The sequence below is a fragment of the Alligator sinensis genome, unplaced genomic scaffold, assembly GCF_000455745.1.
Source record: "Alligator sinensis unplaced genomic scaffold, ASM45574v1 scaffold562_1, whole genome shotgun sequence".
Taxonomy (NCBI): domain Eukaryota; kingdom Metazoa; phylum Chordata; order Crocodylia; family Alligatoridae; genus Alligator; species Alligator sinensis.
Window position 1 is genome coordinate 1,474,049 of NW_005842227.1, and position 17,194 is coordinate 1,491,242.

General features: G+C 39.3%; 1 protein-coding gene across 34 annotated transcripts in view; it reads left to right on the top strand.

Moving 5' to 3' along the window:
- TRDN (triadin) overlaps positions 1 to 17,194 on the top strand; it is a 366,530-nt gene that overhangs the window by 258,287 nt on the left and 91,049 nt on the right. For 33 of the 34 annotated variants that reach the window (XR_003094912.1, XR_003094911.1, XR_003094913.1 and 30 more), the window contains 4 exons: positions 4,766 to 4,816; positions 6,096 to 6,143; positions 7,998 to 8,048; positions 9,184 to 9,234. Coding sequence is in view for 30 of the 34 variants with exons in the window: in XM_025208370.1 (XP_025064155.1) it covers positions 4,766 to 4,816; positions 6,096 to 6,143; positions 7,998 to 8,048; positions 9,184 to 9,234 (201 nt within the window). In the remaining 4 variants the exon portion in view is untranslated. The remainder of the gene's footprint in view (positions 1 to 4,765; positions 4,817 to 6,095; positions 6,144 to 7,997; positions 8,049 to 9,183; positions 9,235 to 17,194) is intronic. The other variant, XM_025208351.1, reaches the window with a different exon arrangement.

Sequence of the window (17,194 nt, forward strand, 5' to 3'; positions counted from 1 at the left end):
ATTTTCAAATATCTACAAGGGAACAGTCAAGAACATATTCTACAGAGACTCTTCTAAGGATGGGATTACCCCAAATAGATCTATTTATGATAGATTAGAATAAAAATGCCTAATATATAGCACAACAGGGATCTGAACTTAGTTTTTTTGGTAGATTCTTTTCTCTTCTCATTAGACACCTGGAATCATATATACCTATCCCATAAATGCCAAGCATTTGGAAGAAACTCAAATAGGATTTACCTAATGGATAAACAGGACAAAGTATCATCCAGATAGTTTTGGTATTTGTACCTATTTTGTATCTATTAAGCGCTGTGGTGCTTAATAGCTTTTCCTAATTTACTCACAGTGATCTTCCAGAACACAGGTCAGATCTTATGCTCTAATCCTGTATTTTTGCATCTGACAGTTTTCTAAATGGCAACACAATCTTTAGAAGTCCCAGTTACTACTATTCCAAACTATCTGCTAGTCCTAAAACATTCCAAAGTGTTCATCTGCTTCACAGCTGTACATTTAGCAACAAAATCAGCCCATCACCCTCTCACAACATACCTCCATACCTACAGTTGCTGTACTGTTAGGTCATGAATGGGGTTCAGGACTAGTGTATAAAGGATTGACATGGCAACTCATTCAATGAATGACAGAAGGACTTTATTGACTACAAGTACTCACTGATAGATGTGCTTAAAGCATAGAAAAATCCAGTATTTTTAGCAGAAAAAGTGAAAGCTTCTCACCAATACAGGCAAAAAAGCAGTCTCAGTTTTTTTCAGATTCTCAAGGCATGGATCCATTCACCAGACAATCAGCTAGGCTCAGCAGCAGTTTTTGTCAGAATGATTTCTCATTCTTGAAGTGTGCCCTGTTAACTATTTTGGTCCTCTTTTATACCTTTAAGCTCACCATCTCAAAGCATTTCTGTAGCTGTGTAAATTAAGAGAATCCCAAGCAGTAATTAACAGGAAAATTCTGTTAATCAAACTGTTCGTTATTGGTTATCAGAAAGTCCCAGTTTTGATTAAATTACTTTCCTCAGTAACAAGAGGTTATCAATTTCAACTAAGTTGGAACATATCAGTAAATTGATTAACAACCAGGAAAAACACAAGGTTTTTGAGGAGTCGTCCTTGGAAGTTCAAGAGAACCACTGAGGCAAAACGAGAGTAAATCAGGAGGAGACACCTATCAAAGCCTATATGGAGAACATCTCTTTCTACACATAAACACAAGTTAATTGCAAAGAAATATTTACTATTCTAATTAATCAAGGATAAACACATCACACAGTCACATACCAGACAAATAGGAGCCTGCTTAAAGTCATCATAAATGTAGTAAGATAAGCTGGAAGTGATGCCCAATTATTTCTTTTCAGGAAGTCCAGCCGCAAATTCACATTCTCTTGTACTATGCAGTTGTCGTCAGTATTTTGTAGTGTAACTTTTGTGAGTGGGCCCAGTTTAGCTTGAGTTTCACAGCCATCAATGGGCACATCTACACATCACCATATGGTGATGTTGCTATGGTGCTGTGCTTTAGTACTTCTTTTTTGGAAGTACTAATCATGGTGCAGTAACTGCCATACTGCGCTGCGTGCACAGTACATGGTTAGATTTTGCTGCTATGTCGCCATAGCAATGCACTAAAATGGAAGAGCACACTGCTACGGTGACATAGCTGCCAATTACATGTAGACCCACATGATAGCTACATTGCTGCAGTGCACCATACAGTGATGTAGTGTGTCACTACGTCACCATGGGGCAACATGTAGATGCTGCCAGTATTCTTAAAATGTCTTGTTCATTTGTTTTTTTCCCTGTCCAGTAGAGCCTTCATTCCTGAAACTAGTCATAATTTAGAAAGGTTAATGAGATATTCCTTTAATGCCCTAGTAGTTTGCCCTTTATGTAATCTACTTCTGAAAATATTTTTTTTAGTCACCATGGGCCAGTTCCAAATCATTCTCATAGGTACCTAAGAAAATGTAAGCACATGCTCATAAGAGACAGAGTAATTACATAGGCGTGTAAGATCCATTGTGATTGAGGTTGGTACTGGGAAGTGATTAAAGTTCATCTAACTCTCCATCACTATAGGCAGGTACAGAGCATGCCTGACAACTGAGTGACACCATCATCATACAAGCCGTGCATCTTAGAAATGGTGGAGGTGCCTGCCTTTTGACCACTAGCTTAAGGGTTAGAACACTTGACTGTGAAGTGAGAGATTCTCCAGCCTCAGGGATTCAAACCCACATCTCCTTCCTTTCAGAAATATTCCCTAATCACCAGACTACATCCTTTCCTGAATGATTTTCCCTTTCTTCTCTGCTGGAAACCCTGGAGCCCAAGATTTATGGAGCCATAACAATTCTCCAGTTTACAAGAACATGAGAGGAATATATTTTATTGCATATAAGAAATATTTTCCCGGGTGAAAACAATAATAAATTAAGATTTATTTTTAGAAATAACACTAGGTTTTTAGTCTTGAAATGAAGCAACTCATTAAACAATTTCCTTTGGGGATTAATTTTGATGGACACCAACATAGATTAGTCTGAGGCCAATAAGCTGTTGAGGTATAGGTCTCTATACATATCTTTTATGGCAATCCTGACTAGTCAGATTAAAAGCTTCTTCATTCAGAGTCACTAACACCGATACTGAGAGTGAACTGTAGAACATACAAGATATTGATATTTCTAAAAAAGCTACTAGGTTTGCATTACACAAGGGTATTAAACTGACAGCCTATGTGTTGTACAGATAATTTAAATTCACACTGTGTACTACATGATTTGTTTCCCAAATGAATACCCAGCTTTCTTTCTTGTTTGGTTCTGTTGTGTCTTAGGATATCTTCATGATTTTTTTCTTATGTCACTTTTGTACACGGAAGAACTGTATTTATTTTTCTATATGGACACATGGAAAAAAAGTCAGTAGTTTGCACCCTTTTTTGTAATTTACACATAGCTGGATCTTGTCATTAAAGAAAAAATATGTGCTGTTTCTCTTGGTTGGTATTTTATCACATTTGCTATGTACTATATATAGCTCATTGGCAGTGAAAAATATTTTTTGTAGCTTTCAATGGCACAATTTGTCTCATCTACAGAAAGTATTTTTCATTACAAATCAAACATTATGGTATGAAAGTCACCTATATGTAAATGTAAAGGTTCATTGATACAAGCAGTGTCTTTTTCCATTTTATATGTCCTCTTCTTTTCTTTTCCCAATTTATTTGTACTATATCCTGAAATCACAGGAACACAGATTTTCATCTGAAATAAATCTATGTTTGATGAAAGACCAGTATGGGTATAGGGAAAGGAAGTGTGGCTTTATGTCGTGTTGATATTTTCCTGCTGCTGGGGCCAGCAGGGAACACTTCAGTCATTGATAGATGTTAGAGCACAGTGCAAGCTGTCATCATTTGGACTCTTGAGCTGCTCTTGGGGCAGCTAAAGTAATGTTCCACAAAAGTTCTGACTCATGAAGAGTGAGGCAGTGCATCTTGCCTTGCCCCAGGTACCACTGCTAGTTGCTGCTGAATTCCTACTTACTAGAGTGTCCTGAACTTTCTTAAAGGGTTATGCACTTTGGAATGCTCACAGAGGGCTTCTGCAGTGGGAAGGGATGAACAATGAGGCCATGTGTCACTAGATACTTATCCATCACAGTGAGATAAAGTGGGGAGGTTTATTTAGGACCCTCCATCTAATCTCTGGTTCTGGTGACAGCGGGTGCTAGGTCTCCCAGATGAGATGGGTGCATATAATCTAAGGAGCCATCCATGTTGGAAATGAATTTGTTTTAGCAAACTCCATGTCTAAGATTGAGTAGAATTTAGGGGTGAATTAAAGCAGATCTTTGACAGCAAGTTCTCATATTTGGGAAGGAAGACAAACAGGACTTGGGCACTGGAGAGTAAACTAGGTTTTAAATCTAGTTTAGAGAAAATTTTCTATTAGTATAATCTGTTATTAAAGGGGATTTAGTTAACATTAGTTTACTCAAAGCTTACTGTAATTCCTGCAAGGACATGACGTTCGGTTAGGCATTTAAATGCCATATCAGGATTATAATTGACACTAATTAGCATCCCTACAAGCTGTAATGTTCTCTCATTCCAAATAAGTGACATTCAAAAAATATGAAAATATTTCCTCGATTTGAAAAAGCAAAGCAACGCCCATCTAACCCTTCCAAATACTCATTGCTCTTCATACTTATGGGGTCAATATATCAGTACCAATAGTATTGGTACTGATATAGTAAAATTTTAGTAAAATGTGTGCCATATTTTAAGGTATATAACCAACAAAATGTCTATACTTACTGTACTTTACTTAACCACGCATGCTTTCTGAGCAAGTAAATCCAAGGACTTGTTCCATAGTTCTTTGAAGGCAACAGGAGGATGCCTGTTGCCTTCAATGGATTTTGTATCGGGTCACAAGAATTTCCAATGATTCAGTTACATCCACTTACACAGAAACCGGCATCTATACAGAGTCCCATGCACTTGCATAGAGCTCTGTGCAGATACAGCAGCCCATGCTAAGTAATCAAATAACATAATCAGGGGTGCAAACCATAAGGTGATGACAGCTATAGTAGAAGATGTTAGGAAAGGACTAGTGTTACATCACTTGATCATGAGTTTAGCTTTTCATGCCATCCTTTGTTGGACTTGTTAGTTTTTTTAAGTCCTTAACATTGAATTCCACTGTATTTCTCTGCAGAGCCCGTAAAAGAAAAACCTCTGAAGACTCCAGAAGTGTCAAAGGAGAAAGGTAATTGCAAGGGTTCATAAGTTGCATAACTCAATATCTGTGCATTATTGGAAAGGAGTCTTCATTGAAACTATGTCAAGGCTACAAGCAAAATGTTTCTATGCTGATCACCTCAACCCATAACAAAGTATTTCATTTAAATTTTACTTGTGGAAAAAAAAAATCAATACTGTTTTTTGCAATTTTCCATGTTAAAATATTGATTGTGTATGATTTTTTAAAATAAAAAATACAGTTTAAAAGACAATACTAAGTAGCTCTATTAAAAGTTTCATATGTGGCATTAAAATAACAGCAAACATACAGAGCTAAGATTAGATATCTGACATAAAGATCTCTGACATTGAAACCAAATTCTCCTCATGGTATCCAGTGAAGGAAAGTTGAGTTAATGTGACTGAGGGCTTAGAACAGCAAAGCATGTAAGTACAGTATCACCTCATTATAATGAACCCCCATAGAATTGTGAGAAAATTCATTAAAAGAATGTATTCACTATAATACAATTAGTTAAACTGTTACCTCATAGTAATACCAAAAATTGTTATTGTGCTGGGGTTCCTAAAAAAAAGGATTGTTTAGCTGGATTCATTATAATGAAGTTGCATGATACATACTGAATGTTAAACTAAATGTTGTTCTTAAACCGAACAAATTGTGTTCTCAGTACATATCCATTTTATCTTTTTGATTATAAGAACGATACATATACAGGAAGTAAAATTCTGTTCTCAGTTAATACCCATATTGACTTTTTTATATTAAAGAATTTCCTGCATGAAGAATGACATCTAATTTTGAGACTCCCAGAAGAAGAAAAACGTTGCTTACCCATTTGTGGCAGCTTCTGGCTTTCAGATCTAACATAGCCAACATTGTACCTACATCAATGTGTGCTAATTTTGCATTTGGATTTAGTAACTAAAAAAATCCAGTGCTGATGCCAACCAGTCTATAAAATTGCTTTCATCTTTTCTTAAATCATAGTTATTTCCTCTCTGAGATACAATCTAACAATCTCCTCTGAATACAAAAAAAAAAAAAAAAATACTGGCCTACTGTAGGTTTGCTATTTTTCATATCAAACTAAGTATAAAAGGACTAATGAATGGTTTCCTTATATTTTTCTGCTTCTTACTTCCATGCTGTTATAGTCATTTAATTATCACATCTGAATTCTTTTCTTTCTCTATATCAAATTATCTGAGTTTTTTTCTTCTGATGTGGCATCTTAGTTCTCTATCCTGACTTCTGCTAAATGCTAAATGTTTCCATCCAGAGTCTGTTAAAAAAGAAGTGAAGCCTCCAACAGCTGCAAAGGAAAAGGGTAATTCTTATAAGTACATAGTCATGAAATAGCCATTTGTCCTCACTGTTATTGCCTCTGTACAATAGCTTGCACTTCACATCTTCTCTCACAAGTGACTAAAACAGGCATCTTAGTCAGTAGCTGTGATCCCTTTGCATGCACATAATGATATCTGAATACGAAATCAAAATAAAGATTTGCTACTTGTTTGCTCTAAGCCAGAGCCACCTCCTTCTCATGAACCACTAACAGAACTGCTAACTAATGGCCAAATGCATAGATCTTTCTCCACACCTACATTTTAGGTGGCCAGCCCCTGAAGCCAAATCCAAAACCTATAGTTAAGCACCATGGCATCTTAGAAAGGTGATTCAGAAAACCTACATCCTTACAGGGAAGCTACTGAGAACTAGTAACTAGGAAATGCTAAGCACTTGGTCATATCTACCTCTCTGGAGCTTGGTCTACCCTACCCCTCTGGAGCTTAGGAATGTGAATCAAGGCAGACAACTTTTTTCAAATAAGTTCCAAACACAGAGTCCATTTCTGAGGACAGGCACAAAGAAGTCTACTTTGAAGAAACTGAGTAGGGCTCATTCTTTAAAAAAAAAAAAAGAGGAGGTGAAGGTACCTATATTTGCTTTTTATATAATAACTGGGTGGTTAGAATACTTGACCAGGAAGTAAGAGACCTGGCTTATAAAACTTGCCTTAGCTTAGAGGTCTTATAACCCATCTCTCCCCAAGGAAGTGCATTAGCCATTAGAGCTAGACAGAACAGGGACTTTCTACTCTTCTTGTTGAAGCTGGGCCTCTTTGTATGGAAGACTAATATTTGTGAGGCCAGAAGAGTAGCTGGTATGAGTGACTAGAATCCAAAGACACTGCTTTCCCACTAATGATCCCTAACCAATCTGATACAGTCAGGCTCCTTCTTGTTTGCTCTCTTTCTGCTCTCATAAATCTTGAAGACTTTGCTGCAAAATGGAAATGGTTCAGCAGAAGAAAGAGCGGTAGACAGTTTTCCTTCTCCTACCCACCCTAGTCCTGGTGGTCTGGGCACTTTCCACTATGTGTCTTAATGCTGTCAGGGTACGGACAGCTTAGAAACTACATCTTTAATTTCTTGAATAAGTATGCTCATCGCTAGATTATCGTACAAAAGACAGGTAAAAGGAGACATGATTTGAATGCAAGTAGACAGCCTGCTGTGTTTTGTGCTGAAATTAATGTCATTGGGCATGCTTTGGGAACACCTACTGAACTGAGACTTTCATGGGCTATCGGTGCCACTCAGCATGATTTCTGGATGCAAATAAAGCATAGGCTGCAGCTAAGCACTAGTGTCCCACACTGGGGCTATTCTTTTCATACATAGAAGGCAAAATTAAAGGTACCAAGAGAATTGTTGGGTCCAAGAGCATATTATGGGGTGAGTTTAGACATGTCCAATTTAAGTAGATGCTGAGCAGGGTTTTCTTTGATTATAGTTTTCTTTGATTCCTAAATATTTTTTAGGCACTTGAGTCCTTCTTTGGATCTGAGCCTCAGTTCCAATTATACGGTTACATTTGGTCTTTAGTCACACCTCTTCAAGCCGGTTAAAGGCAGTGAGGATGCTCAGACTACATAAAGAATGGTTTGCATCTATCCAAGATGACAGTAGCCTTATAGGAATGAGTGTAGTTCATCCTTCAGATCCCAAATTGAATTGTTTAATGAACTGAGCTGTTTTGGACTCCTAACAGATTCTCATGCCAGTCTGTGCTTTGTTTTATGCTTTGAATTATTCTATTGCATATTTCTAGATAGTGTATAAGTGTGTAACAGAATTACCTCTGCTTCATTTTTTCTCTCTGATGACTTTTTCAGAGCTTACAAAAGAGAAAGAAGTGAAGCCTCCAGCTGTTGTCAAAGAAAAAGGTAAAACTATGCATTAGAAAGTCTAAATTACTAAGGGCAGAATCTAGTCATGTAGGTGACATTGCTGGCATTTATGCACAGCTTGTGAGGCTATTCTGTGTGCAGAGTGGAGGACAAGCATTCTCACAACTGCTGCCTGCTTTGTCAGGCAGGTACACAGCTCTGTACCTGCACTGTCCGTGAAATTCTATTTGGAAGAACCCTATGATGGGGAAGGAGGAGAAGAATGACCCTCACACATTTTAGCCCCAGTAGCTGAGGGAATAGGGCACTCACCCAGAAATCAGGAGACCAAGATCCTAGGCCCTACTTACACAGAGTGGGGTTGAACCTGCATTTCCCAGCTTTCCCAGCAGAGTGCTCAAACCACTACACAGGAGGTTAGGTACTATCTAGTCCCCTATTCAGTGCTCCTTCTAAAGCTGGCTCCTCAGGCATCTAAGAGAGGGAGGTATGTGGGGCTAGAAGGAAAAGGAAAACAAGATGTCTTCTGCTCAGGAAGGAAGCAGGCCCTGCTACCAATAGGACAGATGCTTCTCCATTCCTCTCCATCCATTTTGTCCAAGGAATACCAAATGCAAGTTGCAGTGGCTCAACTTCAAAAAGACTGCTGGAAAAGGGGATCTCAGGCATGGTCATTAGAACACTGTTTTGGGAAATCAGAGAGACAAATATTTAAATCTTGTATTGGTGACGAGAGCTTAGAGGCTGGGTTGTCCACTTCCTGGACAAGTGCCCTAACTACTCAGATAATCAGGGGTAATAACCCAAGAAGGCCTTGTCCCTCTTCCTCCAACTTGACACAAGAATTTCAGGACTTACACTCAGGTATCAAATACAGAGTTGCATACCTATGCAGCCAGAATACAGCATACTGCATACGCTTAGTTTCTCATTGAAGTCTCCTTCATTACATACTTTGTTCATGAATTGTGTAATCTTCCTATATCTACTGCTTCTCTTAAAGGAATAGTGTTCTATAGAATTAAAGGATAAAAAAGCACACATACAACAACTCCGCTTTTATAACAAAAAACATCACCCAAAATTACTGCTTATTCTTTTTACTGTATCCTGGTTCTCAGTTCCCTCTTCCTTGCCTGTGTATGCATAATAATTATACTTTTTTTTCCAGAGGCCACAAAAGGAAAAGAAGTAAAGCCTCCAGCTGTCATCAAAGAGAAAGGTAAAATTGTTTAATTACACTGTAATTAGGCCCTGAAGTGAGACTGACATGTACAAATAAGAATCCTGTGTGAAGCTCAGTGACATTATTGAGTCACTATGTCTGTACAGTGGTCCCAGATCATGAGCCCTTTTGGTTCAGAGCATAGATATTTAACTATTAAGTAAGTAGCATGCTTATGGTGATATTATTATTATGTTATCTATTGTCATGTAATAGTAATAGCCAGAAAGAAGTTGTTTCATCCCATCTCTGTTATATTTTTGGTTTAATATATTTTACTTATCCTACGTAAACACATCATTGCAAAATACTCAGCTTTCAGTACATTTAATTCTCAGCACTTGTTATCATATAATGAAATATTACAATGCACAGTGTATGTTCTTTTTTAAAAAAAAAAGGATTTTTAGATACTGATAAAATTGTTCCTGTAGATAATTGAATGCTCTCAGTTTTACTTATTCCTATTAAATTAGTTCAAATATGAATTAACATGAACAACATGAAACATTAACAACTCTTTGCATGTTGATTAAACATGACTGACTTATTAAAGATAATTTTTCTGGTTAAATGGGTAAATATTTTAACAGCAGATAAGAATCCAAAATAGGTTAGCAATGCAATAACAGTAAATAGGACAAAGATACAGTGGCTGTACTTCAAAACAGCCAGTTGCTTTGAATAAATTAATAACTATTTCAGATAACTCAAAAACCCTATTACGTACACATGCCCTGTAGAGTTCTGCAAATTATGAGGTAATGTTTTCTCTGACAAACTTTTTAAAAGGCAAAATTTTCAAGGGCAACCACTCCATGTAAAGCATATAGGTAATCCTGAGAATATTGGGATTGATGGAGTGATCATCTCATTCAAAAAAAAATCATGAAGGTTAGGATCAGGTGGTATAGAATCATAGGTTTATAGGAAATTATGGCTAGAAGGAACCACACAGCCTTATCTAATCTAACCCCTTTCTCAAGGCAGGATCAACCTGACTAAACCACCCTAGCCAAGTGTCTGTTCAACTTGCCCTTGAAAATTTCCAGGGATGGAGATTCCACAGCTTCTCTAGGTAGTCTTGAGTACCTTCATAGTCAGAAAGTTCCTCTTAATTTCCAACTTAAACTTCTTCTGCTGTAGCTTGAGACCATTGATCCTAGTCCTGTCCCCTACAGCCACAAAGGAAAGTCCATCTCAGTCCTCCCCAGATAAGTACAAGCATTACATCTAGATTGACCTAACCAAGTTTAGGTCAATTTATATGGTTGGGTGTGCAGGCATTGAGATCTTAAAGTGCCCTAAAAATGGAATGCTCAATCCAAGTTCACCTCAGCGGTGAACTAGCTTTAGATCAACTTGAGGTACCCTATCTAAAATGGGTTGACTTAGTCCAGTGAACAACTGTGTATGTCCACAGCTCAGCCCCAGGCTTGGAAAGGCAGCTACTTGTCTCAAACCTAGGGCTGTGCTATTCTTACCCTTCCAACCCTGACTGAGCTATTTTTAGCCTCCTGACTACCTTCCCAGACCAGGCAACATGCCCCACCCCACCACCACTAAGATGAGCCAGCCTACTGAACCCATCAACTCCTACCAGATCCACCAGCTCTGCTCTCCCCACGAAGTTATTTACGTCAGGCTGCTCATGCCACTTCTGGCAGCAGAGAACACCTGCATGTGCTGCTCCAGGGTAGATTTAAGCAGCTTAAAATGAACCACTTAAACCTAAACTGAGTTCCATGAATATCATTTGCACCCTCCAGGGTCAAATTAATGCGTAGGCAAACTAGGCACATGCCTAGGGCCTTAAGTGAAGAAGGGACCTAGTTATGCTTATTTTACATATTATAATTATTGAGTGAAAAAAGTAATATGAATATATAGTATTAAGTAGGGGCCCATGAATTTGTTTGCCTAGGGCCCACAAAAGGGTTAATATGGCCCAGGCACCCTCCATAATTACCCTTCAGGTATTTGAAGAGTGTTATCACATTTCCCCTGCGTCTTCTCTTCTCCAAAATAAATAATCCTAATCCTTCCAGCCTTTCCTCATAAATCATACTCCCCAGGCCTCTAATCATTTGTGTTACTCTGTGCTGGACCTATTCTAATCTTTTCATGTCCTTCTTGAAGTGTGGGACCCAAAACTGGACTCAGTACTCCAGGTATGAGACCTTACCAATGCCAAATAGAACAGATGAAACATTTCCCTTGATTAGCAAATGACACTCCTGGTAATACAGCCCATTACATAAAGACAAAAATTTCAGATTTTAAACAGTCCCAAGCAATCTAGATTACATGTTAAAAGCAGTTAGAAACCAGCAAACCAATATAATCATCTCCCTAGATATAGATCATGGGAGAAAAGGAAATATTTGTCATTGCACAGAACATTTGTCCATTTGGCCATTGGCTGCCCTTGGATTAAAATTATAAATATGTGTCTTTCTTTACAGGCAAGACAAGTATAATATAGTGTGGTTAAAATATCTGAGATACTAATTTTCTAGTAGTATCTGTCAATGTTATGGAAACCCACTACAGCCTAGGTACTAACTGAACCAAGCAGTGGTGGCCATCCTCAGTGTTTCCTCTTCAAATTGCCAGTGCTTCATAAACATTTGGCATCTGTTCTTTATAGAATTGGTAATTTCTTACAATTAAGTTATAATAAAAAGTTGAGTATACAAAAACTCTGGCTGTCCTAACACTGAATTAATCTGACGTTGTCAAGTTATTTACTGACTTCATTTAAAAATGTTCAGTCAGCAAGCCAAAGACTCAGACATTTTTTTAAAGTTCCTTTAAAACCCTTATATCCAAATACCCTTTAGTCTCTTTCAAAGTGAGTCTATTCAAATTTGTCAGGTCCCACTAATAGGTGAGAGTAGTCAATGCATGGTGTCATGAACTTTATTATAATTAGAAGTGTTTATGGGTATTGTTACAGTCCTCCAGGATGTCCAGTTGAGTGGATAGAGCTGGGGATTTCTGGGGTGGGGATCAGAAGCCAAGAGCCAGGAACCAAATATCAAGCCAGGGGACTAACCAGAATGAGGGGTCAGGAAGCAAGCTGAAGTCAAACCAAAGTCTGAAGTCCAAGGGGCTGGATATATGATCAGGGATGCTGGGGCAGAAACCAAAAGATACCAGGATAGGAGCTACTCAGAACTAGAGACCAGTAGGTTGTGCAGCAAGGTTCAGGTGCTGGTGGAGTTTCTTAAAAGCAGACCTAAGACCAATCAGTGGGAGAATCCAGGGTTCAGGTGGCCCTGGTTTAGGTTTATCTAGCCCAGTTAATCAGGCTTCAGAGCAGAAACCTCACTGCGCTCATCCCCACAAGCACACACATGCAGTTTTCAGTCCCTCAAACCCATCTGCGGCACCACAAACCACATGCACTGCACATGCATGCATTTGCCATGCTGCTAATTCCCAGTGTCAAAAAAAAAACACACCAAAAAAAAGGCGAGGCAGTGTACATGGCTGCAATGTGAGGCACCCAAAACTGGAGCCTGGCTGGCCAAAGCCATGCTCCAGCTGTTGGCAGGCTTTGTGCATTGAGATCACCACTGCTGCAGCCCCAGGACCCCAGATATGGCTGCTGGGGCCAGCTTAGGAGCTAGCCCCATCCTCCTCTACCCCACCTGGGGCAATTTGCTGCATGCCAGAAAGCGCATGCAAGAGCATGCCCAGGGACAACTAGCAGTGGCACAAATATGTGATGCTGCTATGTGTCCCTGGGAAATACACATTCTTGCTCATGGGGATGCACCCACTTAATCTATCTTAAGGGTTTACAAGTGGCATGCACACATGCAATGATCAAATAATGCCTTTCTATGGCCAATTTTTAAATTCATTTCTTGCACTTTTTCAAACTTTTTCATGATTTTTGAAGGCATCCCAAAATAAAGGACTTTTAGCTAAAGGAATTCTAGGTTCCCCAGGGAGGAAAGAAATTTCTAAAGGATTCTGAGACTCAACAACAGTTAGGACAATGCTGATTGGGTTGGGAGCTGGTTTGGATGTATTTTAGTGGCTATCCACAAAATGGTCCAGGTTTTTGGATTTTCCCAGTTTTTGAGAGAGTCTAAAACCCCAGTTAGCAGGATTATCAGGAAGGTGGATATCTGGAAACACTGGCAGGACTCTCAGAGGGGCTAGATAGTAGCTAGATGAGAGGGTAAGAACCATGACTTGTCTTTTTATTCTGCCTTCAACCTATATGGTTTGTTTTTCTTTTGTAATTCCTTTCCTGTAGATAATAAATCCTTTTGTTGTTATGTCATCTTACTGATTGCCTCTGGTAAAGGGTGATCTCAGGTTGAGTGATATTGCATGCTAACGCAATCTACGGATGGAAAGGAGGACCTAAAATTCCTTCACGACCCAAAAGGAAACTATCAGGAGCTGGCAGAGCTTCCCCTACTGCAGTTGTGGAGTCCAGTATAAGGGCAGTGGAGCTGAGATTTGTAGGGATCAGGAATTAGCTCAGGCCAAACCTTGTTCCTTGGGACAACAAGACAGCAGTGAGAAACTTGGGGCAGATAAGTTTGTGAAATAGAACAAGTTTAAAAATGAGACCAGAAATATGCCCCCAAATTCACAATGTTTGGAAACATTTAGGTAGATACTTAAACAGATCATGTGCAATTGTGGCCCTGTTGAAGTTAATGGCTGTTTTGTCAAGATTTTCCTCACACCTCAAACCTTTTTATGTTTTATATTATGTTCTCAGTAAACATGCATAACACCTAACTCTGCTTGTCACATGTATTAACGTTTTCTTTTCCTGAAAACTGTTAAACTAGCATATACTTGAAAAAGCAAACATTTCTGTTTGATCCTAACTTGTAGATTTCAGCCTTTCCAGAGCTAAGACATGACTATGTGACTGAGGATTTTGTGAACACGAAGTAAACACAAAACAGAAAATGAAAGAAAATTCAGTCAAGACTTTTGTTCTATGTGCAAAAGTACTCAGCAATGCAAAAATTGTTAGTTAATTTAAACGGAAAACATTGCTGAAAATATTATATAATATAAAACATTATAAAAACAACATGCATAAATATTACGTTGGGTAATAAGTTTAGTTCAGGTTGCTGTATGTTACATAGGAAAGTATCTGACAATTATAAGAAAATTATATTAGAAAGAAGTATTTTAAATATATTAAAGCTAGTGCATTTCTTATTATAATGATAATTAACCTTTGGAATTCCTTGCCATAACACATTATAGGACTTAAGAGCTCGGTATAAAACTCATAGTTACTTGAAAATGAAATCACACTAATACCACATTTTTTGCATACAGCATGTTCTGGAATAAAATATGAACCTTATTTTTGAAAGGCAAAATGAAAAAAAAAGTCCTTGTTATAACTGAGGGCCTCGTTACATGTTATGCTGTGAGCCACATAAATGTTGATCGGTATTAGTGTTAGCTGAGGTTTGGAGTATGTTGAGGACAGCAGGAGCCAGCAGGATTGAAAGTAAAAATCCCCTCTCCCCCTTGCATTTTGGGCTTCCCTGGGGCTCCTCCACTGCCTGTTGGGGCTCCCCCCACAACTTACTTGTGGCTGCCCATACTATCTGTTCCAGGAGAGCAGGCAGGGAAGGGTTAACTTGCCAGCCCAGCCCATGCTATCAGTGCTACTGGGCTCTTGTACAGGCTGAACTGGCCCAAAATGCAGTGGCAGTGGCAGCAGATGGTCATGCAGATTAACCCTTCCCTGCCTGCTCCCCCAGGACATACAGCACAGGCAGCCACAAGTAAGTGTGGGGGAGCAGTGAGCAGGGATTTGGGTGCTGGGGGTGGGGAGTGCCCCTGATCTGGGCCAACAAGGGAAGGGGTGCAGATGGGATGTTTACACTAAGGTGTAGCCTAGCATGGATACAGCTTAGCATAACACCAGCTGGGTAACACAGATCAGAGATAATCCTGCCCTGGAGTGGCATAACTTTGAGGAGTGCTTAAAACTAGTTTCAGGTGTTAATCTGTGAACAATCCAGATGTGAAGAGCTCCAAGAGCCACCCAAAATTTCCATGCAATGAGGTCCCGAGTAGCAGGAACTAAGGATGTGAGCCTGTGCATTGTTCTACTTGAAGGTGAGGGACAGAAGTTACACATAAACTGGTTTAAGTGATCAGAAACTGGTTTAAACCTATAACAGAACAGAAGTTCAGTGCACGTAAACTAGTTTCAAAATGGCTGAAACTGGTTGAAGATAACCCTGGTTGAATGTAGTATCCGACTTAACTGATTTGGGTCAAACCAGTTTATGTAACTTCTGTCCCAGACCCCTTCCTGGTTCAAATTAAAACACAGTCCCCCAGTATACCAGCATGCTTTCTAGCCCTGGGCTGGACTGCGCTGTGTTGTCTGCTTCAGCAGAGAAGTGTTGGGGGGAGGGGGGAAACCGGGGACTGCCCCCACCCCAGACAAACCCCAGCTGGGATCTGGAGCCAGGGAGAGAAGTTAAACTTCCCTTCCCCTGAGTACAGAGCTGCCCTCCCCTGCCAAAAATTTAGTGCTGGCTGCAACTGTGGACTAAAAATCCCCAAAGCACCTGGAAGCAGGAAAAGGAAGTGATGGGCAACCCTGCAGAGTCCTGCTGCTGTGATTCTGGACTGCAAATCCCAGAGACTTTAGGCGCAGCAGGAAAAGGAAGTGAACACACAGCCCATGCTGGCTATGTGGCAGAAAGCCATGCTCTAGTGCCCCCCAGCTTCTGACCTGAGCCACTGCAGGCATATGGCTGCATTTCCAGAATCAGAAGTGAATTTCTGTCCAGTTGTTTCTGAGTTTAATCTCTGTAGTTTAAACTAACCTGCAAAGACTAAATCAATTCAGCCCCAGGCTTATTGATTGTCTGTACTTAGCCCATGTAAGTAACATGCAGACTTTACTTTCATTTTTGCCTGGTAAAACAGAACGTGGTTTTTTTTTCCCTCATATAATGCACACTGCAATCTCCAGAAGCTATTTTTTAAAGTATGTATTGTATACAGGAAAAGTATGTATATTGTTCATGTTTGGGATACAAGCTAGCTAATAATTGCCTTAGGCCAAGTCCATATTTAGAAAAGGTTTGTTGGTATAGTTATGGTTGTAAATATAGATTATACTAGCAAAAAAGTTTTTGGTGTTATAGCTTAAGCCAGTTTCTTGAGCAGGATAAATTATGTTTGCAACAGCACTTTTACCAGTACTACTGTGTCTAAATCAGGGTATATACCACAGTAAGTCAGTAAAAACACACCAATAAGCAGCATTACTGTAGCAGCAAAAATTTCTAGTGTAGATCTGAAGTAAAGTTCACTGAACAAAAATATACAATATTCTGCAGAAATTTTCTAAATTGAATTATTTTCTTGTTCATGTTATTTTATCTTCAAGTGACCTGTAAATATTAACAAAAATATACACAGCTAAAAAAATTTATGATTCTTTCTTTTTTTACCTTTCTCATTTCTTCCTAAGCATAATTGACTATATTAATTGATAAGAATAGATTTTATTTGTAAAATTAAGAAAGCAACACTTTCAGCTTTCTGACACCAAGGTCTGTTTTTTCAGCTTATCAGAATGTTTTCACCTTTCTAAGAGCTAAATCCTATTTTGCGATGCATAGGGGTGCATGGGGGGTGCTGGTGTACCCCCTGACAGGCAACGCAAGTGCCGGCTAAGGAGTGGGCCTTCCAGGTGAAGTGCCACTGGCACTTTTGGGAGCGCGCTGCTGGCACTTCCAGAAGCACCGCTTGCGCTTCCTGGCTGGCAAAATTGGCCACAGAGGGAGCCCCCCTAGTTGGTATAATCAGCCATGGGTGGGGCACATGTGACCTCTGACTCAGGTGGCACCAGTCATCCATGGCCTTAGTGGCACTAATGTTTTAGCACTTATACACAGCTTGGGTTCCATGTAGCTATTCTTTCCCT